General features: G+C 47.4%; 1 protein-coding gene across 3 annotated transcripts in view; it reads right to left on the reverse strand.

Moving 5' to 3' along the window:
• Positions 1-27,686, reverse strand: part of DIP2B (disco interacting protein 2 homolog B) — a 1,149,028-nt gene that overhangs the window by 344,130 nt on the left and 777,212 nt on the right. For all 3 annotated transcript variants that reach the window (XM_069653448.1, XM_069653447.1, XM_069653449.1), the window contains exons 23-26: positions 22,793-22,994; positions 22,341-22,450; positions 22,144-22,224; positions 17,785-17,908 (exon numbers count right to left, since the gene is read on the reverse strand). In XM_069653448.1, the coding sequence (XP_069509549.1) occupies positions 17,785-17,908; positions 22,144-22,224; positions 22,341-22,450; positions 22,793-22,994 (517 nt within the window). The remainder of the gene's footprint in view (positions 1-17,784; positions 17,909-22,143; positions 22,225-22,340; positions 22,451-22,792; positions 22,995-27,686) is intronic.

The following is a 27,686-nucleotide window of genomic DNA, read 5'->3' on the forward strand; positions in this document are numbered from 1 at the left end:
ACGCTCCGAACATAGTTGCCCCTGAATTTTTTTGACGACAACATCCTGCTCCTGAGATATGTCGGGGTCCCGATCATTGAGGGGTTGGGGGTTACGGGAAATTCAATCTTATATTAGACCCGGAACTGGATAGATCAGGCACCCAGGCACCGCACATAGGACGATATCCAGAGCTGCTCGAGAGCTGCAAGCATACATGGTCTCCGCTGGCCTAGTTGACGCCTGGAGAGCCCTTAACCCACTGGCTAGGGGGTACACTTTTTACTCCTCTATACACGACAGCCATTCCAGAATTGACCTCTTCCTCCTGTCGGCTGGGCTCATGGGGAAAATTCTTAAAATGCAGATTTTACGGCGCACGCTCTCTGACCATTGGCCTGTGACACTAGACATCACTCTGCTACCCGCCCACCCTCGACACTCCAGATGGCGCTTCAAATCAGAGGCACTACAGGACGTAGTGTTCAAGGCCGAAATCCTTGCAGACATCACCTGTTTTTTGATAATAATAAGCGCCATGACACATCTGACGGGGTTCGATGGGAGGCGTTTAAGGTGTTCATAAGAGGGATGTGCATCTCTAGGCAGGCGGGGGTCCTGAAAGACATTAGGAGGTCGTTACAGTGTTCCGAGACCAAACTTAAGGAACTGGAGTGCGGCTACGCCCTGCCCACCCAAGTTGGCACAGATACGAACTGAATTGGAAGCCTTTGAGTCCCATGTCCTCAGGGAAATAAGATACTATGCCCGAACTATCGCAGCTCGGAGGTATGGCGAGGGGGAGAGGCCTGGTCGAACCCTGGCCCGGTTGGCCCGTGTCGAGGGGGGCGGGACCCGGATCGATAGTATTAGAGACAAGAACGGGGTGCGGCAGTGGTCTGACCGGGCCATTCTTGAGGTCTTCGCAGAATTCTATACGGCCCTCTATGCCCCGCAGCACGAGCATACCCCACAAGACCTGGATCTCCTACTTGACAGTTTCCCCATGTCCTGTATATCTGACGCCACTAAAGAGCAATTAGACAGCCCCATCACCCTTGATGATAACCATAGCCATCTCGGCCCGCCTCAAGGGCAAGCCTCCCGGCCCGGATGGCCTCACTGCCGAATTTTATCATGAGCATGTTGCTTTACTGGCCCCGCACCTAAATGAGGTGTGGACTGAGTCGCTCCGCCTTGCCACACTCCCCCAATCCCTTTGTGAGGCCATCATTACTGTGCTACCCAAGCCAGGCAAACCCCCGGAGGAGTGTGGTTCCTACAGACCTCTCTCCCTCATGAACACAGACACCCTCATATTTGCTAAGATTATTGCGAACAGGTTTCTCCCCATAATGACATACTTGATTCACCCTGAGCAAAGCGGCTTTGTTCCTGCCCGCTCCACTGTCTTAAATAACCGGCGACTGTTCAATGTTATCTCTAGAATTGACCCTAAGGCGAATGCGGTTGCTGTGACACTAGATGCCCAAAAGGCTTTTGATATGGTGTCATGGCAATACTTGTGGGCGGTGCTGGAGAAGATGGTAATCGGCCCACACATGCTGTCCTACAATAAACTGCTTTATACCAATCCAGAGGCCAGAGTCCTGGTTAATTCCCACCTGTCAGCTCCATTCGCCCTCCACAGAGGGACGCGCCAGGGATGCCCATTCTCCCCCTTACTATTTGCGATGGCCATCGAGCCCATGGCGGATAGTGTAAGAAACAAGCATACCCGCGAGGGGATTCGCCTTTGGGACACGCCCAAAATCATATCTCTATACACAGACGACGTGCTCCTGTGCATTAGGGACCCCTCGGCCCACCTGGACCCAATCATTTGCGAGATAAGCAAAATAGGCACATTCTCGGGCTTCACCATAAATTACACTAAGTCAGATATCTTCCCTCTCACACCTGCAACTCCCCAACCGGCATGTGAATTCCCACTTAGGTGGGCCCCTGACGGCATCAAGTATCTCGGGGTCCAGGTATCCCTGTCGAGATCCTCCCTATTAGCCGACAACTACATGGCCGCCGCGCAATATGCAGAAGCCAGAATGAAGAGGTGGTGTAATATCCCACTGTCCTTGTCAGGGAGACAGTCGCTAATCAAAATGATTATAGTTCCAAAACTTCTTTATATATTTGCTAACATCAAACTCTGGCCCGGGAAACACTACTTCACGGATCTGCATGTGGGGTTTGCCCGGTTCCTATGGCACTCTGGGGCTATCCGTAGGAAATGGCAGCACATGACTTTACCCTACGAGAAGGGGGGTTTTAACGCTCCGGATCTAACACAATACTGGATTGCCGCACAAGCCCAGCATGCAACACACTGGTATAAACATCAAGATTCCCCCCCCCCCCCATGTTAAACTCGAGATCCTGGCAACCGAGGAGGTGAATGTTATGTCCCTGATCCTCTTCCATTCGTATCATTCTGACGCCCCGGCTGACCTGGTATCTGCCACAATCAGGGCATGGAAACTGATTCTGCAATCTCGCTCCGAACCCCGCCCGCACTATAAATTGTTGTCCATATGGTCTTTCCCAGGCCTTGCCCCTACACAGGATAAACTCACGCGACACTGGCTAGATTTGGGGTATCGAGCGCTCACCGACCCGTTCCCCGAGGGGAAATTCATCACCCCGCAGACATGGAGGCCGGGACACACTGGGTCCCCACCTTGAGTTATTGCACTACTATAGACTCAGAGCGGCAGTGCAGGATATGTGGTCTTCGTACCTGGATGAACCCAGAGTCTCCTGAGATCTGCTTTATTGCTAATTCCGTGGGGGCCAGGGGCATAGTATCCGCCCTATATATAATGCGGACAGCACAATTCACAGTATCATCCTGTAGAATTCGGGACATATGGAGCCATGAACTGGGGTTGGAAATCACTGACAATATGTGGGCGAAAATGTGTACACACACACACGCGTAAGGTTTTGCTTAACTCCAGATTTCTATGTGTGCAATATAAGTTACTGAATCGCCTGTATTATACCTCTCTGGTGGTTGGGAAATTTGCACGTGATCAGCCTCATGTCTGCCGGAGATGCAAATCCAACGAGGCGGATCATGCCCATATGTTCTGGTCTTGTGGAGTGCTGGCTCCGTTCTGGGAGGCCGTGCTTGAGGCCCTCTCAGAGATGGTGGGGTTCTGTATTGATCCTGACCCACTGGCTGTGCTGTTTGGGTTGTGGGAGGGGTCTGGGCAAGGAGGGCTGCTAAATTCTTGAATGTGGCTAAGAGATGCATCCTTCAGTGCTGGAAGCGGCGCTCCCCTCCTTCACTAGAAATGTGGTTGAGGGCTCTTACCTGGACACAGGTGTGCGAGGAGGACTATATTAACACGCTGCCTGTGAATGCTCGCCCCAAGAATGTGAGGACAGAGTTTTGTAGCTACTTGAACGGCCGGGCTGACCTGGAGCTCTTGTCCACTCCACCTTCTCCGGATCAAGCAGCTGAGCAACCTGGACCATGAGCACCCTTACTTGACGCGTTCTTGTGAAAGTACCTGTTCCATTGCTAATGATCTGCTTGTTTGTCCATGTTCTTGATTATGTGACACAGTTTGTTGATGAAATATGTAACGCACCTGCTACACTTCCTTGCCAATAAAGAAAAGTTTTCAAAAAACGAATGGCAAAACAGTTTAAGGAAATAAAAAATGTTAGCCATAATTTTAAGAATAGTGCATCACACATTCAAGGTAAGTAAGAACATTCGTAACTACTAGGATCTAGTGTCCAACAGGCAGTGTCAGGATAGGTTCTTAAGTAGCAAAAGTCAGAGTTCCTTAGGAAGGCTGGGCAAATGGGTGAGTACTTCACTTCTGGGTTAGAAGAGGGTCCAGGGGCTTTGCAGAAGACACCCTAGCAGGATTCTAGCAGTGGGAATGGGTGCACTGGATGAGAGACCTCCCAATCACAGAAAACACCCCACAGCTACAGACAAATCCCAAGAGACTCAAGTTAAGTACATACCCAAGTCAACACAGTGCCTTAGCATTGAAGAAGATTTTTCAGCAGGACGACTTCAGGATCTGCAGCCAAATACCCGGTCAGTGGATTCCTTGTCATGGTGACTGAAAGCAAGATCTCAGAAGGAACTTTGCAGCAGGGATCGGTGAAGAAGGCCTAGGTAAGGTTTTCCTCACGGCTCAATGCGGTTCTGCGGATTTGGCATTTTTTCAAGGAGCACAGAAGACAGAAAATCGCGGCTGAATTCTCGTTGTTACAAAGGTCCAGCACGCTGTTGGGGGACTTTTCGGACTCGATTTGTGTCTCTGTAGAACCACTGGGATGCCCACGAAGTCGGCATTCAGAAGACCATGCACTACATGATGGCTCGAGGTCGCAGGGTATTGCAGCAACGCAAGGTCGCAACAGCGTGTGGGATGGCTCAGAATGCAGGTCTTCTTGAGTCTAGTGGGTCTCATCAGGTGCTGGGTTAGGGTCATCGTTTTCGGAGTCCACAGGTTCATTGGAATGAAGGGCTATAGTAGGCTCAGGTTACACAGCAGGCTCTCCAGTAGCTGGACATCGTCTCCGCCGCTTTTCCTTCATCATCCTTTTTGAATTCAGTTCCAGTCTGGTTGTCCAATCGGGACAGCCAGCCCCACTCCCCCACCCCCCCACCCCTGCCCAACTGGGATTTGTCCCCATTCAGGCAAGGAGGAACACAAAGGGCTGTGGAGTTTTGGACTCCTCCCTCGCTTCCTGCCTTCACAGACAGATAGGAGCCTGGGCGGGGAAATCTAAAAGACATCCCTGTGCCACTGCACTGAAGGTGCGGTGTGACACAATGTAAAAGATGATGCCTATGGAGTTTGCCAGGCTCCATAACCCAAAGAAACACAACTTTCAAAAATCAAATTAAAACAAATGAGAGAATGGGAAAAAAGGGTCTCACTCTCTCCAGGTAAAAAAATCAAGTCCTCAAAATCCAGCAAAGTTGCTGGGGATCTCTAAGGTAGAGAGGAATTAGCACTTTTCTGAGAAACCTCCCCAACATTAATCCCCCAGCACTCTACATAGGATGGGGTGTGCTGGACCTACAAAGAGAAACGTTAAGTAAAGACTGTTTCACTTTACTATTCTAGGAAACAGTAGGTATTTAAGCCTTATGAGAATTCCAAAGGATTTCTCCGTGAGACTGCACTGAACGTGCTGTACAAACAGTAGATGCCTATGGCGTTTGTCAGACTCCAAAAACAAAGAAAACATACTATCCAAATCTTGTCATAACACGAGAGAGTGAGAAAAAGGTCTGACTCACTCCAGGGTTAAAATTAAAAAGTCCTAAAGTACAGCAAAAGAGCTAAGGTTGAAGGTAATTAGCACAGAAATGAGAATCCCCCTAACAATTGTGCTACAGGGACACGTTTACCTTTAATGGCTGGTGGCAGCGATACCCTTTATTAATTTGGTGCACCGTTACAGGCTGTGTGCACAGCCCTGGTAAAGGCACCCATGGGTGCTCATTTTACCAAAATGGCCCCGGTATTGTTTTTTCACCATTTTAGTGTTCCTTTTCCTTTCTTATTCCTTCCCCTGACATCCAAGGTGGGAAATTACTTTGCGTGATTTTTATCTTTGGCGGAAGTCCCATGGGCACCCCCCAACCAGCCTCCATTCTGTCTGTGAATGCAGGGAGCGAGGGAGGAGTGCAAAACTCCACAGCCGGTTGTCTTCCTTGCCTGAATGGGGTCAAATCCCAGTGGGAACTGGCTGTCCTGATTGGACAATCAGACCTCCCCTGGTTGTAAAATGGAGAGAAAGAATGCAGAAGTTGTGCCGTAGTTCCTGTTAAATACTTCGAACCTAGAAGCTGAAGACAAGTCGACAAATGGAACCAAAACCGAAGAGTATGATGGAGGAAAAGCAGCTGAGACGATTTCCAGCGATGAGAGCCTGCTTTGTAGCCGGATCCTGCTGTAGCCCTTCCTTCCAATTGACCTGGGGACTCTGAAAACTGCGACCCAGAGCCTGGCGAGATCCACTAGACTAAAGAAAACCCGCATTTTGATCCATTCCACTTCGTGCTGCGACGTTGCGGGCTGCAATACCCTGGCACCTGAAGCCATTGTGCGGTTCACGGTCTAACAAATTCCAAAAATCGCGGAAACTTCGTGGGCATCCAGCTGGCGATATTCGTTCATCAGTGCTGTTTGAAAGGTGCTGAAACCACAGAGAGCCGCTGAAACTAAGAAAATCCATAGCTGACGAAGTCCGCTCAAGCGTATTGTCACAGGAGCCCGCCAGAAGACCTCCCTCTTGTCCACACGACTGAGGAACAGGAACAAGGGTATGCTTGGCTGTAGTAAGGAGGAATCCAGCTGGAACACTTTCTTCAGACCAGAGGTACTGTGGGGCTTGGGGTCCGTGCTTTAATGCTTTGCTTTCTCACTTAAGTGCACTGGTTTACCCTTTTGGAGTTGATCTCAACTCCCCTTGCACAAGCTTAACCGCTTGTGTTCCTACAGTGATTTTCCTGAACTATCTGACTTTGTGAAAGACTATCAAAGAAAAAGTGCATCAGAACCATAGACTGTTTCCATTTGACTTTGGCTGTCCTGGCTCCCTAAATGCACCCTTGTAATTCTATTGACTTTGGCATTGCTTGTCTCTTCACAGGTTGTAATTTGTTTAAGAGTCTTGTGCTGTCTCAGTTGAATGTTTTTGATTAAGTTAGGTAGAATTTTAGAAAAATTGTCCTTACACTGCCCAAGCACGTGTGGCTAGCGAGAGTTTGGTCTGTCTTTTGTGGAAACCAGTTAGGTCTACAAAAGTTTGGTCTCTGTAAAGCCCACACCAGTATTGGTTTAGGAAATCCCTCCTCACAGGTGGCTGTGCGGCTCAGTGAATATTTGGAGATGGGAGGCTTGGTAGACTCTTAGTGATCATCCTACTCCGTGGTTGCTCCACGTAGCGCAGGGTTTCCCCTGTCTCCCAGATTGCCCCAGTTCCTCTCCACGAGCCCCTACCCCATCACATTGAAAGTACGTTTAGAACAGAATGTTATCACTTTTAATGCTAGACTTTCTGCTAATGTAAAAAGTTACATGTGTTGAATGAATGATAAAGTGTACAAATGAAATCTGGACAGCACCAGCAATTTGAGGTCATACCAATGACAATGCTCTACAAGTATCGCGTAACAATATATATTTGATATAGATAGTAAACGGACTATCAGATTAGACATTGAGGACCCTAATCTGAACCAGAATGCTTGGAATAACCTGGAAACACAACGGGTGACTGCAGACGATTGAACCCACTTGGAGCCACGTTGTGTGTTGCAGTTCAGTATAGGAAAATCTACTCAGATCACTGCATTTACTGATTAGTGCTCTGCAAACTTACTTCCTTGAAAAGCACTGTTGGTGACTGTGTAGATCTGTACTCTCTCTGAGCCACGCTGGAGTATAGTTCATATCTAATCATCCTAGCAGAGTGTGGGCAGAGTTTGGTGTGGAGGTGTGCGTCCCTCCTTTTGATCTGGTTTCTCTTCAGTGAGGTATTCCCTGCAGTGTATGAAGCAACTGCAATTTTGTTACAAGGACTACAAGTACCAGCATTCTTTTTTGCTTTTTTTGCTTCCAATCAGGAGCAGCTTCGCCAGACCCACCCCGGCCACACACGCTTGGGAGTCTCTCCTCCATTGCTGTTATTGGAGGTGGATCTACATAATCCTCAAGTCTTTCCGCGGAGTGGAGCGCGGAGTAGGGCGCAGAGTACAAGCAGTCTGCAGAGGCTGCGAGGCGAGTGTATCATGGACTCCGCCGGCTCTGCCCCCTCTCCTCCGTCTTCGTCCTCGGACTTGGAATCGAAGCGGATCCTCCGCAGTAGCAACGCACCACAGGTCATACGGCCAGATAAACTTCATCGCCAAAAAAGTCTACAAACAAAACCACAAAGAACATTGCACTTACCAACGAGACGGGCGGCTCCACCTCCGCGGCACAATCGAGGTCCCCTTCGAGCCTTCCCAGCGCAAGCACGCCAAACAGCTTGCTTCCCCTGCCTCCAGCGCCACCTGCGTCTCGGCCGCCAGCCTCACATGGCGTGCCTTCGGCGGAAGACGTGGAACGAGCGGAGGCGGCGCCCGCCGTGGACCTAGCCAAAGCCATCCTCAACCTCTCCTCGCCGTTCCAAGCCAACACGGGACGCGGACTGGAGCTCGGGCCACCGAGGCATTTCCTCCGAGGCCATCGGAGGGCGTCCTGGGAGGGCCCTTTTCCCGGCCCATTCTCCAGATCCGCAGAAGAGCCAGGCCATCGAAGGAACAGAAGAGGCTATAGCCGGGAACGCAGTTCCGCATGAAGGCCTGACAGCCTTAAATACACACAAACCAAAAGCCGTGGCCCAGATACACGCCAAGTCCCCCTCGAGGGCGGCCTTACCCTGCAGGACAGACTTGGCAACAATGCACCATCAACCTCAAGTAAACGACCACATAGTGCCCACTGCAGCCTCGCAGGGCGGGCCTCCCGCCTCAACCAATACAGAGTTGGGCGACTCCAACAACGGTGGATCTGACACCCAAGGCCAAAAGGTGCACTTGCCACAACTGTGCCCTTAAGAAAAATCATCTATAATAAAAATGAAACCGGCAAAAAAAGAGGGGCAAAGTCAAAGGAACAAACACGACCGAGAGCTGAGCCTGGAACGAGAACCAAAAGAACCAAAAACTCTGTCACCTGACATCGGACTCTCCAATCAGACTACAGCGAGAAACAACGACTTGTTCAATCAAAATGGTTCAAAGCGCTTTTCAACCTATTCAAAAAGCAACAATGTAAGTGCAAACTCAACGCAGAAATGGAATTATCAGATGCAGAAATCCTGGAAGTTTTGGGAAAATCTCCTTCAGGACCAAAACTGGATAAAATGACTGGGAACTATGCACGAGCACAAACGAATTTGCCAACTCAATCAGCTGCACCACAGGCAGAGATCAACCCAACAAACAACTTACCCGGTATAGAACCACAATTGAACTTTCCAATACAACCGTCTATAGTTTCTACAAAGCTCGCATCAGAAAGAAATCTATCCTGTCCCACCCAGCCCGGCACACTATGCTTTCTGCGCTCGGGGGCACTGCAAAAAGATTGTCTGTACCAAGATACGTTGTCCTTAACCGATTCGGCAGGGAAGGTCAAGACTCCCGAGCAGCATAGAAAGCACCAAGATCAGTCACATCTCGACCAACACTCGGGCAAAATGGCCCAGACAGCGGGCATCGTTATTAATAGCGACCTAAATAACATGAATATGACAAGCTCTTCGGGGGCTACTGAAAAAGAATCGTCTGCTATTTCAGCCCAGACTTCATCTACAAAAAGCCACAAAACAGACAGACCAAGTCCCCAAATGAGCTCACAACCGTGGGCCAATGTCCATCTTGATAGTAACCGCCTGGGCAGGCTATCTTTACCAGCAAACTCTCACCTTGGCGCCTTTAACTCTAGTCGGGATGAGATGCCAATGTCTCAGAGAGCCCGAAAACGTCGGTCTTGTTACCCCTTTCCATCTGATAATCTATCTGATACTCAATTTCATTCTAGGGAGTTAAGAGACGTACCATCTAGAAAAAGACCATCATCCGAGACTTCGGGAGACTCGAGTAAAGGGTTGCCCAAGAAAAGACCTGACATAACTACTGTAATGTCGGCTCTCACAATTGCCCTATCGCCCTTCTGCAAACTTTATGAAGCATTAAATGATCCTGCAAAAGACTTCTAGAAGGGTACATAACTGCTGTCGAAACCAAAGAGGCCGCTAAGCAAACTATCATTGAGGAAAAGCTATTTTGAATAGAAAAACAACTGTTACCAATCAGGAAAAAGTGGTGCCACTATTTCACAAACATCAAAGCAGAGACCCGCTTGCTTCTTCCATTGCTTCGATCAGAACAATTGAAGCAAAAACAGGCACCAATTCTCCACGAACATAGAATTCGGCCTTTCAATTACCAAGTCCAAAATGAATATCTCCTAGGAAATCCAAGTCATCAGGGACAAGCAAACAGGCCGGTAAAGAGACTCAAGCTGTGCTCAAAACTCATCAAAACAAACTCCAACAACCTGGCAATCAAATCGAAACCCATATTCATCGACCTAAGCAACTCTCTTCGGTCAACATCTCGATTCCGGGCGTCGAGTAGCCTTATGGACCCAACACAACACTTAGAAGAAGATGATCCCTCTCGGATCGAGACGAAACAAAGCAGCCCTAAGCAGCCTGAAGTCCAAATCAGGAAATCCACCAGGAACCAGTAGGATTAAATCCTGAGGCCACAGTGGCTCCAGAGCGGAAATGAAGGATGTCAGACAAAGTTGAAGTGCAAAAACGCCGAAACCCAGAAGCCTCACAAAAAGCAATGCAGGACAGACCATCGCCAACTAAACACCACAATCAACAAGGGGAGGAAAACAAACCCAAAGAACAAGGAGATTCTTCTCGAAGTAACTCTCACAGTGATCCGCAAGGCACCAGAATTTTCAAGCTGGAACAAACCTCATAAATCTGGATACATCATCCTGAATAGGAAAACAGTGCTACAAATCTTGAGCAAAACCAAATCACTCAAAGCATTAACCACGGGAGACTTCCGGCTAATAGAACCCTACCACAGAGAACAGAGGGCAAAGGCATTTTTGCATATAAAAGCAAGGGCGCTGCAAACAGGAATGGAAGAGGCATATAAAGAGCTTAGCAAAACTGGCTCTTAACTGAATTGAAATCCACTCCACAGGAATCTGCGAAAAGAAAGAGGGAGGACGCGCTAAATCTAGATCACACGGGTACCATCAAGTGAGGCACACATCCTTAAATCCAAATGCTTCAAGGAAAACATATGTAGTTTCTACACCCTATAGATCACGACAAATTGAAAACAAGCGGCTAGTCAGATCAGATATTACACCGACAAGACAGGCCATCGACAAAGAACCCCGCCGCAAAGATACATCTCCAACCCGTGATTTAACACGATACCTGAAAGGTCCATGGGATGGCTAAAGTCAGCAGTGAATGGGAAGTCCAGCAGATAGCAACCAGGTTGGGCTGATACCACACTAGCCCTAGACTCATCGGAGAACTGCACGATTGCAATGGCCTCATGGAACACCAGAGGCCACGTCCATCTAACAGCAATAACCAGACCTTAGTGGGCTTTGACATCATATGCCTCCAGGAAACCTGGCTGACCGAGAAACCGTCCTGGATGGTTACGAGATTGAACTTTCACCGGCGAAATGAGGTTTATTTGGGCGTCCATCATCCGGCCTCCTGCTCGCAGTGAGAATCGGATCAGGCATCAAGATCCAGAAAAAGTTATCAGAGAGCTACGGAACACTGGCAGTCCTCACGGCATGGTCATCCGAGGATCCAAAGTCCAAAAAAACCATCACCACTAATCTGGCTATATTAAACTTGTATTGGAATCCGCAACCAACTTCGATCACATCTTTTTGTTTGTTTCAGTTTTAGACGAAGAGGTGTGGCGGAACAGATTAATGTCGGGAGAAAAGACAAATTGGACTATTGCTACAACAAAACTTCTGACAATCACTTTTGACAAAATGAAAGCACATGATTCATGAATCAGAGACGTAAAAGCTGGATAGAACAGAAATTACTCCGGTCAATTTATTTCTCCACGAAAACAGTCTTCTGAAATTTCTCAGAAATTCATAGAAATCAAAGCGGCTTTGTAAAAATCAAAATTTGATTATATACAAAAAATTTTTTAAAAAAATAATATGAATGCATTACTTACCGTAAAAGCATTTCTGATGGTTGTATCTGCTTAGATTCACATGCTGAGCATAGGTCCGACATCCAGTGGTCACTGCGGAGTATTGCATTTTGTTTTTCGTAGTCGAAAAGGGACGTCGACAAGGCGTGTCTGAAATACTATCCCTATAGTGACGTGTGTTGTACCCACAATCCCTCACGCGTCGAGGTCCCTCTGTTTGTATTTTTCTGCCCTGAGGGAGCCTTCTAGACGTGAGTGAGTACAGAAAAGAGAGATATAAAAGGAAGTCTATGTTCCTTCCATCCGAGCGGGGAGGAAGGGTGGGCGCATGTGAATCTAAGCAGATACAACCATCAGAAATGCTTTTACGGTAAGTAATGCATTGTCTTCTGATGCTTGTTAATCTGCTTAGAATCACATGCTGTGCATAGACTAGCGAGCAGTACCCGGAGTTGGTGGTGGGTTATGAGAAGGAACAGTAGAGAAAAGATGTCTTAATACTGCCTGACCCACCTGGGAGTCAGATCTCGAGTGTGCATCTAGACAGTAGTGTTTTGTAAAGGTGTGCACAGAACTCCAGGTAGCCGTTTTGCAGATGGACTCAAGGGGAACATTTGCAATGAATGCAATGGACGCCCCGTGCCTCGAGTAGAGTGTGCTCTAGGCTTAAAGGGCAATTCTCTCTTAGCAAGAGTATAGCAGAGAGTGATGCACTGAACAATCCATCCAGAAATAGTGGACTTTGAAACTGCATCCCCTTCTCTTCCTGCTGCCACCGAGACGAAGAACTGATTAGTCTTCCTCAGTGGTCTCGTTCTTTCCATGTAGAACATGACCGCTCTGCGCACATCTAGTGTGTGTAGAGTTTTTTCTCCCAAGTTGGAAGGATTTCGAAAGAACGTTGGCAGTTCTATAGACTGGTTTAAGTGGAATTTCGATATGAACTTCGGAGCAAACCTTGGGTGCGTGCGTAGAACCACCTTATCTCTGTGAACTGTAACGAAGGGGTCTAGAAAAGAAAGAGCCTGTAGTACACTTACCCTCCTGATGGAGGTGATAGCTATTAAAAAAGCAGTCTTAAGAGTGAGGTCTTTAAGAGATGCTTTGTGCATGGGTTCGAAAGGTGAGCCCATGAGTCTGGTAAGTACCACGTTAAGGTCCCATCCGGGAGCTGGGTCAGCTATCGGGGGGTGTATTCTCTTTATTCCCTCCATGAAGGCCTTTATAACAGGGATCTTCCACCACGACACCTTGAGTTGGGAAGTGGTGTATGCAGAAAGTGCCGCTAGGTGGACTTTAATGGAATTGAACACTAGCCCTGAATCCAACAAGTGGGTCAGGTATAGAACAATATGTGTGGGAGAGCAGTCAATCGGGTTGATGCTTTTTCCTCTGCACCAGATGACAAATCTCCTCCACTTGCTAGAGTAGCAGTGGCGAGTGTTAGGTTTTCTGGCTTCCCTGAGGATGTCCATGCATCCTCAGGGAAGCCAGAGTTCTCCAGGGTTGCGAACAGGTCTATTTCTGGGAATCCCCATTGTGTGAAGACGTCGAAGACGATGTCTTCGTGCAGTTGCCATTCGTACTCTTCGGGCATGGGGAAATCTCTGCTGAGTTTGTCTGCCAGCAGATTGAGTTCCCCTGGTACATGTTCTGACAGTAGGAACATGTTTTGTTTGAGAGCCCACTTCCATATATTTTGGGCCAGTTTGGACAGTCCTGGAGAGTGGGTGCCCCCCTGCTTGTTGATGTAGTACATGGCTGTGGTGCTGTCTGTAAGGACCAACACAGTTTTGCCTTGTAGGTGTTCCTGGAAGGCTTTTAGCGCCTTGAACACAGCTAGTAGCTCCAGTAGATTTATGTGTTTGGATGCTACTTTCGGAGTCCACACTCCGTGAGCAGTCTGATGGGATAGGTGAGCCCCCCATCCTGTTAGGGATGCGTCTGTGGTTAGAGTGGCTTCCGCCGCGGGTGTGGCAAAGGGTTTCCCTTTTTCCAGGTTTTCCTTTGTCCACCATCGTAGCGAGAGAACCAAGGCCTGCGAGACCACCACTGGATCGTCCCATAATCCGCTGGCCTGACACCACTGGCTGTTGAGCCACTCTTGCATAGGGCGCATGCGCAGGCGCGCGTGAGGTACCAAATAAATACAGGACGCCATCATGCCTAGCAAGCGCATTGCTTTGCGTACCGTCACCTCTCAACAGGTCACATATTGAGGGATCTGAAACAGCATGTTTTGGACCCTCTCGTTGGAGGGGAAGACGAGGCCGTCCTTTGTTTGAATTAGAGCCCCTAGGAATTGTTTGATTTGGCTGGGGTCTAGGCTGGACTTCTTTTCGTTGATGGAGAAGCCCAACTGGAACAAAAGGTCTACAGTCTTTTGGGTATTGGAGAAGCATGTTTCGTAAGAATCCCCTGTTATGAGCCAGTCGTCGAGGTAAGGGTAAACTGGGATGGACAACCTGCGCAGGTGGGCCGATGCCACTGCCAGTACGTTCGTGAATACCCTTGGTGCTGATGCTATGCCGAAGGGTAGCACTCCGAACTGATAGTGTTTGCCCTCCATCATAAACCTGAGGTATCTTCTGTGCGCTGGCAACATTAAATATGAAAGTATGCATCTTTCATGTCCAATGTTGTCATGTAATCTCCCTGTGATAGCAGTGGGATCACTTCCTGTAAGGTCACCATACGAAACATCTGGGGTTTGATAAACTTGTTCGCTGGGCGCAGATCTAATGCAGGGCGCATGGTTAGATCCTTTTTGGGTACAAGGAAGTACATTGAATAAATACCTTCCGTTACCTGAGATAGAGGTACGACCTCTATGGCTCCTTTTTTCAGCAGTTGTTGTACTTCTTGGAGAAGGATGGCAAGGTGTTCCGGTGTCATGCGTCGTCCCCTCGGGGGTCTGTATGTTGGGGAACTGTTGAATTCGATGCAGTATCCGTGGGCTATGGTGGAAAGTACCCAGCGGTCTGACGTTATTCCCTCCCATGCTGGAAGAAAGGATGTTATCCGGCCCCCGACCAGTGTTGCATGGGAGGGGACGCGAATCTTCGCGTCACTTGGTGTTGTTGGGGGCTTGGGAGCCTCTGGGGGTGGACCCCCGCCCTCTCCCTTTGCCCCTGCGCTGTCCTCTTTGGCTGTACTGCCCACTATTGGTCTGGTAACTTGTGGCAGGGTACTGTTGCTGCTGATTCTGCTGTTGGCGTTGGCCACGAAAAAAGCGCTTGTTGCCATAGCCGCGTCTGGTAGTGGGCTTAGAGATCTGGTCAAGAGTCTTGATAGTATCGAACTCTTTTTTAGCCATTTCCAGAGCCTCATCCACCGCCTTCCCGAAGAGGTTTGAGTCTTCAACAGGTTTATTTATTAAAGACGCCTGTGTCTCCGGTTTGAACCCTGAGTTGCGCAGCCATACATGGCGTTTTAGGAGTATTCCCTGAACCAGGGAACGTCCCGCTGTCTCAGCAGCATCCAGAGAGTTCTTTACAATACTCTGGTTGACCTGGGTTCCTTCGCCAATAGTTGAAAGCAGGCGTGTACGTAATGGTTCCGGCGCTTCTTCGGCATCCTTGCGCAGTTTGGCCCACTGCGCGTCCGCGTAGCTAGCTAACAAAGAATTGTTGTTCGCAATTCTTGCCGAAAAGGCAGCCGAGGATGTGACTCTTTTAGCAAGGGCATATAACCTCTTGCCCTCCTTGTCAGGTGGTGCCTCACTGGTGGACAGCGGCACCCCTGCCCTCTTCCTTGTATTAGTTACTACAAGGGAATCCAGAATGGAATGTCCCCTGATGTACAGCGGGTCTGAGGGTGAAGGAGTGAAAAGTTTTTCAATCCTTGGATTGACTCCTCTCATTAGTGCGGGTGTGGATAGCGAAGGGATGATTCTTCTCTTCACTGAAGCGAGGAGGGGAATGGTCTGGCTGACTGGGGGGTTTCTCCTTAATTACTCTTTCCACAAAGTGTATTTCCGGAGAGATCTCCCCAGTGTCCAGTTCGAAATGCGCTGCTGCTCTGCGCAACAGGGCATTGAATGTGGGCTGATCATCAATGGGAGACGTGTTTCTAACAGGTGAATTGTCAGGAGGATTTAGGTTCAGGACATCAGTGTCCGAATATACTGATGGGGATTGCCAGGGACGAGAAGGTCCTTCTTCTGGATTTTCTCCGAAGCCTTCTCCTACCATGTCTGGGCTGTCTTCCAGACCTTCCTCTTGGTTCTGTCCTTCTTCATTGTCCGCAAAATCATCCTCCTCTTCTAAGTATTGTTCCTCACCAGTGAGGTCATACACATTATGGAAGTCTAAGGGTGTGTCCTGCCCTGGGGTCCTCCTGAGGCCCTTCTCTTGTTCTCTTGGGAGAGGAAGGGTTCTGGGTGTTCATAAACCTCTCCATTCTCTCCATGCAGAGATGGAGCCTTTCCATGGTTTCATGGGGTACCCCCGAGCGGTCTAGCGGGGGAAAATTAGTGTTATCTTGCTGAAAACGGCTCGACCTCTCCCACAACGTCGAGGAAAGTGTCCCGTCGCCCTTCGAAAAGCCTTCCGGTATGCTGGGGGTCCCCCCGACTGAAGGGGGGGGGGGGGGGTCCCCCCCCGACTGAAGGGGGTAGTCCCTGTTTTTCTTCGGGCTTTTTCGGCGTGTCTTTCGACCTTTGCGTAGCGCTCGACGTGTCTTTCGGCGTACGCTTCTGGGCGTCGGCCACAACGATCCTCGCCAAGCTCTCTCTGACTCGTTTGTCAGCGGAGGGCTGTGGTTTCGACGTTACGGGTGTCGAACGTTCTACGGCGGCGTGCGCTCTCTGCTGGTGCGCGCCGGCCGATGGTTTGGGGGCGGCGCCCTTATTTGCCGAAAGCCCAGTCGCTGGTCGCGGCTGCGAGAGGGGCTTCGAACCCGAACGGTCCGAGGAGGCCGCCGGTGTAACCTGCGTCTCCTCGGGCGCTGATGCTTTCTTCGTCTTCGAAGAAGAGCTATGGGTTGTGTGTTTATGTGTTGTATCGTGTGCGTCAGTGTCGCCGGGGTGTTCATCCCCATAAGCAGGGCGTGAGCCGAGCCCGTCGGGGCCGGGGACAGACGAAGAGCGCGAGCGCTCTTTAGAGGGGTGTACGACTTCCGTAGCGGAGGTCATGTTATCACGTTCCTCGTCACTGTCGGTGGTAGCAGCGGCGGGTGAAGACCCGGCCTTCGACATAGCGTAGGCCGCCCACCTCTTGACCCTACGGTCTTTTAGAGTCTTTGGCTTTAGAAGCCGACAAGCCGAGCAACCCTCCTCTACGTGATCGAGGGGCAAGCAGCGGTTACACCGTGAATGCTTGTCCTTCCAAGTAAACTTGCCCTTACAAAGTGGGCAAAACCTAAAGGGTGTCCTCTCCATAGCAGAGGCAATAAACCGTGATAACAACCCCAAGGGAAAGGAAGGGGAAAAGGAAAGGCATTCTCAGAAAAAGAATCAGAGATGTCCCACGACCCCACTCTCCCTACTGTATTTGGCCTGCGAAGCCAGGCCACGTGTTCGGCAACGCCGAAGGATCTCCTCCGCTCGTCCCCTCCGTCGAAGATCTTGCTCGGCGGAGACAGCTTCACAACTGCGTCGAGGGAGGGATCGATATATTAAATCTTTAAACAGGAGAAAACGACCAAAGGTCGAGGAGATGGAATCTGCAATGTCTCTCGAGGAGCTCCACGTAAAGGCGACCAGTAGCTGGGCGGAAAAAAACAATCTGAGGGACCTCGATGCGTGAGGGATTGTGGGTACAACACACGTCACTATAGGGATAGTATTTCAGACACGCCTTGTCGACGTCCCTTTTCGACTACGAAAAACAAAATGCAATACTCCGCAGTGACCACTGGATGTCGGACCTATGCACAGCATGTGATTCTAAGCAGATTAACAAGCATCAGAAATATATATATATATTTGGCACAGCTATGGTGACACTTCTCAACTAAGCCCGATTGTTGAGAAATTAACCAACCCTTCGCCTGAATGGCTGCTCAGAGATACTTACCAGGCGGATACAGAAGCACTACATTATCTCCAGCATTGAGGTGTCCCTTTTCACACAAGGTCCCTGCTATTCTTTCAGCTCGCTTGTGCAGCTGCAGACAGGTGGCGGTACACACAGCTGTACCCTGTCAAAACACAAATGTATATTCAGAAACAAAAAATAAATGTGCAAATGACATCAACAATTCCTTCTGCTGGCCTAGCAAGATTGTTCCTCTTTGGGGAAATCAAAGCATAGCCGAATGCAGCATACTGGCTGAAATGGACTTTGTAATACATTCAACTGCAACTGAACAGCCAAGTGGTGGTAATAGTGATTATGAGGGATGGTGGGTTGGGTTAAAAAGTCCTCAAACTCCAGCTTTTGAAATACCTCCCTCCCTGACCAGCTTGCCTTCTGAAACACTAAAAATGTGTCCCTTCAATCAATAACCACACGAATGCCTTTCCTCCCCATTTTGAAGACTGTGCCAATAGATACCCTGGTGGTGAACGGTCTGCTTTATAAAAACTTGTTCATCATCAAATACATAGTAAAAAGGCTTGTTAGGTCAATATTTTAGTAGACCTTTCCCTCATGAAATTCCTAACACTACTGCTAGACAATGGACTTTTTTTTAACTGACCCCAGCAGTGAGCGAGACTATATCCAACTTCCTTTCCTGTATTCACTTAATTTGGAGGTACCGTGCCACCCTTAGGATTTCTAATAAGGGGACAGCTTAACTTTTGTTCTGGCATCTATGTTTTCCAATGCAGTACCCATCCCCGCCCTCCTATACCCTATGGCCCCATTTACAGTGCCGTTTTGGGGGCACATGTGTCTAATAGTGCAGGAGAAGTAATCGCTATTTTATAACTTGTGTTTTCACCCCTTCAGCGAAAGCCTTTTTTCATGGAGTATTGTGGGGACACAGACCCCTTTTTTAATGGCACTGTTTTTAAAGCCCTTTTCAGGATGTCCTGTCGTTTGTCCGCCATCCTACCTTGCTAGGTGGGGGGTGTTATGATACGATATATGTAATTTGTTAGGGAGAATTCTCATTTCTATGCTAATTCGCTTTGAGACCCCCGTTAGGGAAAATTCTCAAACATGTGCTAATTCCCTCATGTAGAAGTCAAATGCTACATTTTCCTATCGGAATGGCTGGTGGCAGTGGTTTTACAATGAAGTACCATGATTTTTCCCGACTGAACACCGGTAGCTAAATATTGCAGAAGCCATGTTTTTCAAAATGGCGCCCTAAGCCCCTTTGTTTAAACAGGTCCCAGTTTTTTTTTTCTCGCCTTTTCTTTTTGGAAATGTCCTTATAGAGTTTGTCTCTGCGCGCCAAAACAGGTTTGGTCCCTTTGTTCTTACGCCTTTGACAGGCTTCAGGACTGAAGACCGCCTCTGAGGTGCTCGAAACTCCCTGTGCTTAGTCTCCTAGGAGACCCAAATGCACTCTGGCGTGATTGGCTGGCTGACTGTCCGGCAAGGACAGCCACCCTGCTGGGTGAGTGACAGCTAGGCTGGAATTAAAGGGAGAACACTGTTTACAAGGTGAGTCTCTTGGCTTGGAAGGCAGAGTCGAACACTGGAAGGAAAGAATCGAAGACGAGCTGGAAGAGGATGGCTGCTGCAACTCCTTGACCGTTGTTTGCCCGGTGAAGCCCTGCTGCAGGTCCGAATTGCCAAGTTCATCGCGACAGAGAAGCCCCTTCACGGTCGACTTCTCCCTTTGAGTTGGTGGGACCAATCAACTCGTAAGCCACCTGGATACCATTCTCGGAGCTGGTTAGGTTTAACCAGGGGTTGGGGGGGTGGGGGGGCTGGACACCAGCTTGTGCGCACTCGAACCGAAGATCTTCCATTTTGCCAGCTTGTTTGACCAGACCCTGTGCAGTGCAGGAGTCCCCCGGCGTCCTCCCTCTTGTCCCCACGACTGAGGCTCAGGAACAGTGAGATCTGCAGGAACTGCCAGGAACCAACGTCTCCAGCTGCATCTTCTCTTTACATTAAGGTACGGTGCCAACCTGTTTGAGAGAACTTGCCTCTCGCAGTGAAAGTTTGTGGAACTTTCCCCAACTTGCAGGCCTAATCAGCTTGTGACCCAACATAGGATTATTTTTCGTACAAATTACTTCTGAGAACTTTGGCAAAGACTTTACCGTTTACTACAAGAACTGCTCTTACCTATCCAAGACACTAGCCCATTGACTTTGGCCTAGGCCTATTGAACTGAATCAAGTCCTCTAGTGAATCAAAACTATTTGCACTGATCTATTTTATTAACTTGTACCTTTTTACTCCTATTTAAAGTGACTGAAATGCCATTTTGCTCCTATTTCAGGGAAGCCTAATTTACTCAGAAACCTATTGGTTTGGTACTGAAGTGTGTTTTTGTATAATCTTAAGTTGCCTCCTTGTAGTGCATGTTTTCTAAATGACTGAGTAATAAATAAATATTACCAAGAAACCTTGAGAGTAAGTGTTTACTTCAACCACTGTGATTGTAAGACCTCTGTGTAACATCTTTTACTGCTCACATTCCCTCTTGAGATAGGCCTGGCTGCTCAGCTCACTACCAAAAACTGTGTAGTACAGACTTATACCAAAGGTTGGTTTTGCTTACACCTGTAGTCATAGTTGTGTGTGGTGGTCCCAGTTGGTACTGCATGCAATTCTGCCCAACACCTACATTGATTCTTTTTTTCTTCAAAGACTTCTAAAACATTGTGCAAAAACTTTTCCTACTTATCTACCAGAAGTGCTTCAGCCCTTATAAGACATTTGCCCATTGACTTTGGCTTAAACTGTTACAACTGGAGTACTCTTAGTGGATCTAAAAGTATTTGCCTGCTTAAGAATATTTGTGATCTCTTGTTTGTTCTAATAACCTTTTCCTTTAAACAATTTCTAAACCTATTCTAAATGCAAATGTAAGATATTAATGTCCCCAGCACCCTATCTATTCAAGTCACCTGAGGGTGTAGGTTGTGACTGTGGGTCATCCCAAAAGGGTCTTCACTTATGTTAAAATATTAAGAGTGTGTGTTTTGAAGTGTATTTGAGTGTTACTTTTATATTGCTCCCTTCTGAAGGCTTACTCCAACTGACTGAAATACATTGTTTATTAAAGAAACCTTCTGTGCAAGTGTTTATTTGAATACTTGTCACTGTGAATCCCCTAAAGCTCACATTTACGCCTCTTGAGATAGGCCTGGCTGCTCAGCCACACTACCAACCTGTGTAGTACAGGCTTATACCAAAGGTTGGATTCCTGTTGCCAGGAGGTCAGTGTTGTTGTAGTGCACCCAAAGGGTACTACATACAATCTTGCCTAACAACCAGAGCTTGTGTGCCCTCACGAGTGTGCAGGGCTCAAGGAGTGAAGGAAGCCCAACCAGCATTCAAGATCTGTAATGGTGCTGTTTACCGCGCGCAGAAACCGGGAAGTGGAGCTAATCCGAAACAAGCCCACAGCTGCCGCTGAGCTCCAAATTGCTGTCGCAGGAGTCCTCCCGACGCCCTCCCTCTTGTCCCCACGACTGAAGCTCTGGGACCCTGGATCTGCATTGCTGCAACATGACAGAATCCATCTGGACCATTCTTCTTCAACCCATAGGTACTGTTCAGACTTGGGGTACTTAACTCAGTGTCTTTAGCTTTGCTCTTCTCAGTTGAGACTTGCAGTAGCTATTTTTGTCAGAGCTGATTTCAGCTCTGCTTTCCACAAGTTTCTACAAAAACTCTAACTTGCAAATCTTTTATTAGCTATGAAGTGCCTCAGCTCCATAGACTGTGCTGCAATTGACTTTGGCTGTCCTGGCTCCCTGCAAACAATTCTAATCCATTGACTGATATTTTCTGTCCCTCAGAGGTGATAACATGTGTTTAGACTGTTATTTCTGGGAAAGGTTTTGCCTAGACTTCATTCGAAGATTTAAGTGTACTCGCATGCCCTTAGAACCAGTTTAACCTTTTTTTTCCTTCCTTTAAGCTTTCCTTTCTGCAACCTCAGAATCTGCAAAGTGTACTAGTGATATATAAATGCCATTACCGTCCTTGTGAATGGCGTCACCTGCGGGTGTAGGAAGTGTGTAAAAAGCATCTCTAAAGAGTATCCACTAACCTTATGCTGATTCTGGAAAAGTATTTTAAAGTATATTTGATGGGTTACCTAATACCAAAAGGACAAGTGTTGTGTAGTCTCACACAGGGTTACTACATTAATTCCTGCCTAACGGGCACTAACAAAAGGAATTTTCAAAAGTGAAAGGTACACAGACATGTTGCGCTCTTTGCTAGGTTACTTCAATATAGACTAAAAAACATGTTGAAAAAGTAGCATGTTCCTTTATGTTTCTATTACACTACCTTTGCATTCAGGAGGACAAAGAGGATGTGATCAGGGGTTGCTTGAGCTCTCCAAATCAAAACTTCAGCCAGGAATTGGTGCTATAACCAGAAAGAGGACAGGCAAGCGTTAGAAATGGCACAAATTAACAAAATGGGGCACAGCCACCTGACAAATTAACAATTTACCTGATGCAAGATTCAATGAGACAGTTTACCTTTTTCACCAAATCATTCTCTTCTATTTGCCCCAGATCTCTGCCTGCAGCCTGAGCGATCCGTTTTCCAGCAACAAGATTCCCAACCATAACAGATGCAGGCCCAACCCCTGCAAAAGTCAGAAATGTCTTGTAAGAAAACTGGAAATATGGCAGAGCAGTGGAGAGTGAGGAAGAACACAACCCATAAAGCTTTTTCTCCATGCTATTACTAGTGTTTTAAGGTCCCTTAAAAAAACAGTACAAATGCGTTTGACTATACTACATCTGAGATAATGCATTCCAGGAATTTAAGGCACTGCTTCAAGGAATACCTTGATGCCAGTCGACCTGTGATCGTACCCCCCCACCACTTCCTTTTTGCTCTGCTTCCTTTACCTTGTTGCACTGCGCTCTGTTACTGGCTAATTAAGCTCACATTACATTAATCCCAAATATTTAACGCAAATTACCTGGTTGTTTCTGCCTGGGTTTAGGCAGGTTGGTGACACACGTGTGTGGACACATTAGGATGTTACATGGATGGAGAGCACCCTCCAGGAACCTCTGCTTGGTCTGTGATAAGTGGATTCCTCCCAGTGGTGTTTTTGGCAAAGTGTTGGCCGGAACAAGAGCCAGGCAGTATATCCCTACTTGGTGAATACTGTCAATAGCCTGAAATGGAACAAAAACAGAGCACAGAAATCACTTTCTCCATTAACTCAATTTGTTTACAATTAACCTCACAATACAATTTAACATGTGCATAATATTCAGTTATCTATTGATAATTTTATCTACACTTTGGACATCACACAAAGTATTTCAGAGCTTCAAAAAAGTGTTTGTAACATAACTGATAGTAGGTTTCTCCCTGCATTAGCACGTTTACAAACAAAAGGCACCAAGATAACATATGGCAATTGTTAAGATGGATTTTCAGAATACGCCTGTGAAAAGATTGACAGGTCAAAAGAGAAAGACACTAATTTCTACCAAAACTGAGTGGTGTGACCGAGCAGCAAGGCTAAACTTAGGAAGTGTGCTAGTGGTGAAAGGTTCAGTTGAGCACACAGAGTACAGTGTTAGGTTTTTTGTTGTCAAAGTCCTGTCTGTGGCACGACTTTAGACACCCCATATTTGGTAAGATTTTCATAGCAATTGTTGGGCAAGATTTGGCACAGTACCCTTTGGGTGCACTACAACAACCATGACCTCCTGGCAATAGGAACCCAACCTTTTGTATAAGTCTGTACTACACAGGATGGCAACGTAATTAGCAGCCAGGCGCATCTCAATAGAGGTCAATGTGAGCAGTAGGGGAGTTACACAGAGCTTGACGGTGACATGTATTCAAATTAACTCTTACGCACAAGGTTTCTTGATTAAACAATTATTAATGTATTTAACAGTCAGTATGAGTAAGCCTGGTTCAGAAGGAGCAATATAATAGTAACACAAATACACTGCAAAATACACATCCTTAAGTTTCTCTAAATCAGCAAATACCCATTTGTGATGGCACGCAGACACTTCCTACACCCAAGGTGACTTAAATAGCTAGGACACTGGACATTAATATATCACTGTTGCATTTAGAGAAATACTTAGGAGTATGTCAAAGAAAAAGGTTATTAGAACACAGGAGATCACAAAATATTCTGAAGCAGGTAAGTACTTTTGGCAACCCCCAATGCAAAGTAAGTTAACCCCTTCCTGGAAGGAAGACCAAACACCAGGTTAGAGGGGAGAAGAGCCATTCAGGGAGCCAGGCCAAAGTCAATTGGACAAAAGTCTAGGTGAGCTGAGGCACTTCTTACAGGTAGGTAAAAGTCTTGCACAATGTTTTAGAAATCTTTGTAGAAAAGAAGAAATCAACGTAGGGCCACAAGCTGATTAGGCTTGTGAGGTAAAGAATCGGTTAGCAACTCTACAGAAGCAACCAAGACAAGTCTCAACTGAGATCAAGTAAGGCTACCACAACAAGAGGTAAGTTTCTCTTAGACTGTACAATACCTTTGGTTAAAAGAAATGGTTCCAGCTGGCTTCTGTTCCTTTGTGGCTCTGCAGATCCTGTTGTTCCTGGGCCTCAGTCGTGGGGGCAAGAGAGAGGACGTCTGGGGACTCCTGTAACACAACCGGACAGTCAGAGACAGAAAAGGACCAACTTCTATTCAGTGGCACTTTTTGCGGTTTTAGCTCCTTGCGTCTCAGCAAATAGCACCACTGTGGACTGTCGAGGCAGGCTTTCCTTGCATCTGGGGTCCAGCACTCTGCTGAAGTGGCTCAGGCTCGGTCAGTCCTGCTTCCTGGGAGTCCGGAGGATCTTCCTGGAGCTCATGGCCAACTTAAAAGCAATGCACACGATCTGGTGTTCCTCTCCCTGGCTCTTCGGTTGCAGCAGCAGTGGAAATACAACCAGCTTCGAGAGGATGTCCAGACGGGCTTACTTTGAAGCAGATTGGTCCCACCAACTCAAGGGGCGAAGTTGTCCTCACAGGGCTTCTCTAGTCGAGGCGAATTCGGAGCTTCAGCACAGAAGCAGGGCTTCACCTGGAAAACCAACGGTCCAGGAGTTGCAGCAGGCGTCTCTTCCAAGTTCTTCTTCGGATTCCTTCATCCAGTGGTCGAGTCTGCCTTTGTTAGGGAGAATTCTCATATATGTGCCAATTACCTTCACCTTAGAGACCCCCAGCAACTTTGCTGGATTTTGAGGACTTGATTGTTTTTACCTGGAGAGAGTGTGAGCCTTTTTTCCTACTCATGTATTTTGATGTGTGTTTTACTCTTGTGTTCTTTGATTATCAGGTTTTAGATAACTCCACAGGCATCATCTTTTCATTTGTGTCACACAGCACCCTCAGTGCAGTGACACAGGTAAGGCTTTTAAGCTGTCCCAAGGTTTAAACACTTTCTCTGGCATAAACTACGGTTTACTAGAGAATGTAAAGTTAAATTGACTTTACTAGTCTTTTTAAATTCCTAGACCCAGCACACACTATCATACAATAGAGTGCTGGAGGGGTTACCTAGTATCCCCTATGTCTAGAAACTCATGTAGCAGTCAAATGCTAGCCTTTCCTATCGAAAAGGCTGATGGCAGTGGTTTTACAAAGAACTACTATGATTTTTACGACCGTGAACACCAGTAGCTAAAAATCACCACAGGAGCCATGTTTTTCTAGATGGCGTCTGAGCCCCCTTTGTTTAAACAGGTCCCGGTCTTCTTTTTGGTAAGGTCCTTCTATTGTTCGTCTGTGCGCGCCAAACTATGTTTGGTCCCTTTGTTTCTATGCCTTTGGCAGGCTTCAGGACTGACTGAAGACCGCCTCTGTCGCCCGAGTGTCTGGGGTGGGTAGGAAGTGAGGGAGGTGCACGAAACTCCCTTTGCTTAGTCTCCTAGGAGATCCAAATGCACTCTGCGTGATTGGCTGGCTGACTCTGCGCAAGGACAGCCACCCTGCTGGGTGAGTGGCAGCTAGGCTGGAATTAATGGGAAAAAACTGTTTAAAAGACAAGTCTCTTGGCTTGGAAGGCAGAGTCGACCACTGGAGCGAAAGAACCGAAGACTAGCTGGAAGAGGACGGCTGCTGCAACTATTGGAACGTTGGTTTGTCCGGTGGAGCCCTGCTGCAGGACCGAATCGCCAAATCGCCAAGCTCACCTCGACAGAGAAGCCCTTCAAGGATGACTTATTCCTTTGAGTTGGTAGGACCAATCAACTCTTAAACCACCTGGATACCATTCTAGGAGCTGGTTAGGATTAACCAGGGGGAAGGACACCAGCTTGTGTGCTTCAAGAACAGGAATCGAAGATTTGCCAATTTGTCAGGTTTGCAACCAGTCCCCGTGTAGTGCAGGAGTCCACCTATGTCCCCTCTCTTGTCCCCCACGACGGAGGCTCAGGAATAGCGAGATGTGCAGGAACTGCCAGGAACAGAAGTCTTCAGCTGCATTCTTTTCTTCAATATAAGGTACTGTGAAAACTCGACAGAGCACTTACCTCTCACTGCGAAAGTGCTTGAAAATTTGGCAACTTCCAAAGCCTAGCCAGCTTGTGACCAGACATATGAATCTTTCTTTTACAAACGACTTCTGAGAACTTTGGCAAATACTTTTCCGTTTAAATACCAGAACTGCCAATCCTATACAAAACTTTAGCCCATTGACTTTGGCCAAACCTATTGCATTGAAATGACTCCTCTGGTGAACCCAATCTATTTGCACCGTCTAAGAATAGCTAACCTTTTTATTAACCTATGCCTTTTTGCTCCTCCTTCAAAGTAGTTTAAATGCCTCAAACTGATAGTGTGAAGTAGTGAAATATATTTTTATGCGATATAGATTGCCTCCTTCTGAAGCATGTTTTATAACTGACTGTGAAATAAATGAACACATGTTTTACCAAGAAACCTTGAGTATAAGAGTCTATTTGAATAATTGTGATTGTAGACCACTGTGTAACATCATTACAGCTCACATTCCCCTCTTGAGATAAGCCTGGCTGCTCAGCAACGCTACCAAAACTGTGTAGTACAGACTTATACCAAAGGTTGGTTTTGCTTACACCTGTAGTCCTAGTTGTGTGTAGTGGTCCCAAATGGTACTGCATGAACACTTTGCCTAACAGCCTTCCAAGCCAAAAAGCATTGCCTTTTAAGCAGGTTTCTCAAATTAATTCAAGCCTAGCTGCCAGTCAAACAGCAGGATGGTTGTTCTTGCCGGACAGCCAGCTGGCCAATCACCTTTGGGTGCATTCCTGTAGCCAAGGGGATTAAGCACAGGGAGTTTCGGGAACCTCCCTCACTTCCGGCCCTGCCCGACATACTGGAGCCAGAGGCGGGCTTCACTCGTGAATCCTGCCAAAGACAAAGCAAAGGGACTAAACCTGGTTTGGCACGCAGAGTAAATTTCAAGAAGGACCTTTCCACAAAGAAATGGCGAAAAAAGAAAAATGGCACCCTTGGGTGCTTTACCGTAGCTGCGAATGCAGCCCGCGGTAAAACCACACCACGGTAGTTAAAAGTAAACCACTGCCACCAGCCATTAATTGTAGAAAGGGTAACATAAAAATGTTACATGAGAAATTAAGACTAAGGGGATACAAAATAACCCCTCCAGCACCATATTGCAAAATCATGTGTGTTGGGTCTAGAAAGTTACAAATGTAAGTAAAGTCAATTTCACTCCACTGCTCTTGGAAACAGTAGTTTAACCAAGAGAAGGTATTTAAACCTTTGGGAAATCTGAAAGACTTCCCTGTGCCACTGCACTGAAGGTGCTGTGCGTCACAATGTGAAAAGATGATGCCTACGGAGTTTGTCAGACTCCAAAACCAAAAGAAAAACGGTGTTCAAATCAAAGAAA

This window comes from Ambystoma mexicanum, chromosome 3q (genome assembly GCF_040938575.1).
Source record: "Ambystoma mexicanum isolate Mex_15411 chromosome 3q, UKY_AmexF1_1, whole genome shotgun sequence".
Taxonomy (NCBI): Eukaryota; Metazoa; Chordata; class Amphibia; order Caudata; family Ambystomatidae; genus Ambystoma; species Ambystoma mexicanum.